The sequence below is a fragment of the Pimephales promelas genome, chromosome 19, assembly GCF_988280905.1.
Source record: "Pimephales promelas chromosome 19, fPimPro1.hap1.1, whole genome shotgun sequence".
In the NCBI taxonomy this organism is placed as follows: domain Eukaryota; kingdom Metazoa; phylum Chordata; class Actinopteri; order Cypriniformes; family Leuciscidae; genus Pimephales; species Pimephales promelas.
This window is the reverse complement of record NC_142787.1, coordinates 28,634,351-28,637,519: the sequence shown is the minus strand read 5'-3', so window position 1 is coordinate 28,637,519 and position 3,169 is coordinate 28,634,351. Positions and strand designations below refer to the sequence as shown.

The window sequence follows — 3,169 nt, the reverse complement described above, 5'->3', positions numbered from 1 at the left end:
GGATAATCAAATTCAGACTTTAAAAACCCAGTTATCCTTGTCATCTTATGCAGCCTTTGACTGATGTAGTTAATTTTACATCATCAGATTGGGGGAAGGAAAAAAAATGATTATTGCATGTATTTAATGGCCTTTGCCAGGGTTGCTTCGCAGGCCTTTGAAGCCCGTCAGGACCGAGGACAGCAGCGAGAGTTCAGGTCAGCAGTGTCGTCACAAGACTGAAAAACATGTGCTTCTAATCAACAACTAGTTGCATCGTTCCATCTGGTAATTGGCTATTAAATATTTAGAGATTTTTTTACAGTTGAACATTTTTGTAAGTTCATTTCATTATCACAGGTTCAAAAACTTTATTAAAACGTCTCACATTAATGTCTTTGTACACTGAAACAATTTCAGGAAAGTGTCTGTGTCATATCTAAGATTTTTTGATCCAGTTGTGCTGTATGAATTATACATAATTCAAGTGGACCGCCACATTATGTGTGGTCTTTAAAGGAGCTTTCACATTTGACCTGGTCACCTGCCCATGCTTTTAGGAGGAAATAAACATATTGTAAGTTAAAATCTCAAACATGAATACACTACATTCCTAAATATGTGCACAACGACCAAGAGAAATGACCAAGAGATCCTGTAAAACTATTTGCAAAGCACAGACAAACTCAAACACATTGCAACACAGACAATATATATGGGGTATATGTTTGAGGTACTTCATCAAAAATACATCAAGAAAGCAATTTATACTTAAATACACTTTTTCTATGATGAAATGTTTTTGATTACTAAAATAAGTCACCTTGTGTGAGGGGAAAAAAATGTCACGGTAGTGTGGCTGGGCTTAAATTTTTGTAAAAAAAAGAAAAGCTGGCATTCATTATATCTTTCACTACAAAATAAAGCAATTTGGTTTAAATATTTGAAGAAAGTCCAGCAAATCAAAATCATTGTGACTAACAAGCAGAAAGCCGTTTTGTTTTCACGTGACAAGAAAACTATAAAAGCATAGGCTATTATTACTGTGTGTTTTTGTTATAAAAAGGGCATGTTTTGTTCAGCCATAGAAAACTTATTGAATCACCATTCATGATATGACAATAAAATATTGTTTGGGAACTGATGAAGGAAAGAATTTAAGACGTTAAGGCAGATGTGTTATATTATATATTATAGCCAATTATATTTACAAAAGATCGCCCTTCTACCTGACCCATTTACACGTGCATTTACGTGCGTGTCGAATGCTGACACATTATCTTCTTGAACGCTTTCCTAAAGTCTCTGTTGAAAATTGTATAAATAATGGGGTTCACGGAGCTGTTGCAGTAACCAATCCAGAAAAACAGATTGAATAGAGAATCCGGTATTGTGCAACTTTCTCGACATATTGCATGCAGGCTGTACGTGAAGAAGAATGGAAACCAGCAGAGCACGAACACCCCCATGACCACAGCCAGCACGAAGGTAAAGCGCTTCTCTCGCACCTGGGCCAGTTTGGACTTGGACAAATAGAGCTGACGCGCGGGCGGCTCCTGCTCGAGCTCCGATGCGCGGCTACATGCCCACGAGAGCCGTCCATTTTGCTTTGGGCACGCGTGTGCACCTTCCACCATCCTGCTCTTGGCGAAGCGCGAGGTCCTCTGTCTGTTGGAGACGCTGCTCTCCTCCAGGTCGATGTCGTCGAGCTCGCCTTTGCGCTCTCGACTGCCTGAGCTGTGGCTACTGGGGCTCTCCGTCTCCGACTTGCCTTTACGCACGAAGCAGGTCTCGGATTGCGACGGTTGTCGCTCCATCCCGTTCTTGGCCACGAACACAGTGGACGCGCGCTGTTTGGCCACCCTGTAGATCTTGCAGTACACCAAAATCATGATGAGACAAGGGGCAAAGAAGGACACCACGCAGGAGGAAAGAATGTACCAGGTCTCGTTGTTCAGCAAGCACTCCAGCTCGTCGTGTTTGGTCATGAGAAGCGGCGGGAAGGAAATCACCGCGGAGATGATCCACACCACCGTGATCATGAACTTTATTCTCCGCGGGGTTCTCTTTAGGTTGTAGCTGACCGCTTTGGTGACTGACCAGTACCGGTCCAAACTTATGGCGCAGAGGTGGACAATGGACGAAGTGCAGAAGAGCACGTCCAGAGCGAGGTAGAAAGCACACCAGGTGCTTCCAAAGAACCAGTAGCCCATCACCTCATTGGCCAGGGAGAACGGAATGACCAAAGTGGCCACCAAAATATCAGCAGACGCCAAAGAGACCAGAAAGAGGTTCTGTGGCGCACGCAGCGCGCGGCTGGTGAAAACGGCCACCACGACTAATACGTTCCCCACTATGGTTACCAGGATGATCACGGTAACCACGAGAACAATGAGCATCGCCACGCAATGTGAATGCGGCGATGGTCTCGGCACGGACGTGCTATTAGTATCCGCGGATGAATTCGGCGAAGTGATGGTGGTTAAATCCATTCTGATGACCCTTGGCGCTGATCCCCCATTTCCAGGCGTATTCTCATCCAAGACGCGATTCGACTTCAAACTTGTAGCATCCAATCTGAAGCGCTGTGCAATCCGCCGAACACTCCACGCCAGACGTATCATACCAAAGATGACGGTGTGCTAACTTTTAAAACTCCTCGATGATTTGGATATCGTTTATCGGTGTTTGCTGCCTTTTTGGTGGGGCAGTAGTGAACCACACTTAGCCAAGACATGTTTTGTTTTCCAAAGAAGCGCGCGCCGAGAGAGGCGGATTGCGCTCCAGTGTGTCGCTGAACATTTATGCGAGTGTTTGTGCCAGTCTCTCTCTCTCTCTCTCTCTCTCTCTCTCTCTCTCTCTCTCTCTCTCTCTCTCTCTCTCTCTCTCTCTCTCTCTCTCTCTCTCTCTCTCTCTCTCTCTCTCTTACGGGGGTGTTCTGTTTGTGCTGTCAAAAGCTTTGACGTTTGAGCAATCAAGCCTTTTAAAACCCAGGTAGGCGCACATTATAATCACTTAAGTTAAAAAGTCGAGTGTGGATTGATATTAAAATTCGATTTCATTACCCAACAACGAATTATTATTAAGTTCCTCTATTTAGAAGAACTTATAGCGGTAAGACTAAATGTTTTGTGAATACCGCCCCAGATCTAAAAAAAAACTTAGAATTACATTAGTGGGTCATGATGAC

At 44.0% G+C, this 3,169-nt stretch overlaps 1 protein-coding gene across 1 annotated transcript; it reads right to left on the bottom strand.

The window, feature by feature from the left end:
* Positions 1–857: 857 nt before the first annotated feature.
* On the bottom strand, positions 858–2,845 carry adra2db (adrenergic, alpha-2D-, receptor b). The gene has a single exon (XM_039693644.2). It carries the CDS (start codon positions 2,601–2,603, stop codon positions 1,230–1,232), a length of 1,374 nt encoding a protein of 457 aa, XP_039549578.2. The 5' UTR covers positions 2,604–2,845; the 3' UTR covers positions 858–1,229.
* Positions 2,846–3,169: the final 324 nt, after the last annotated feature.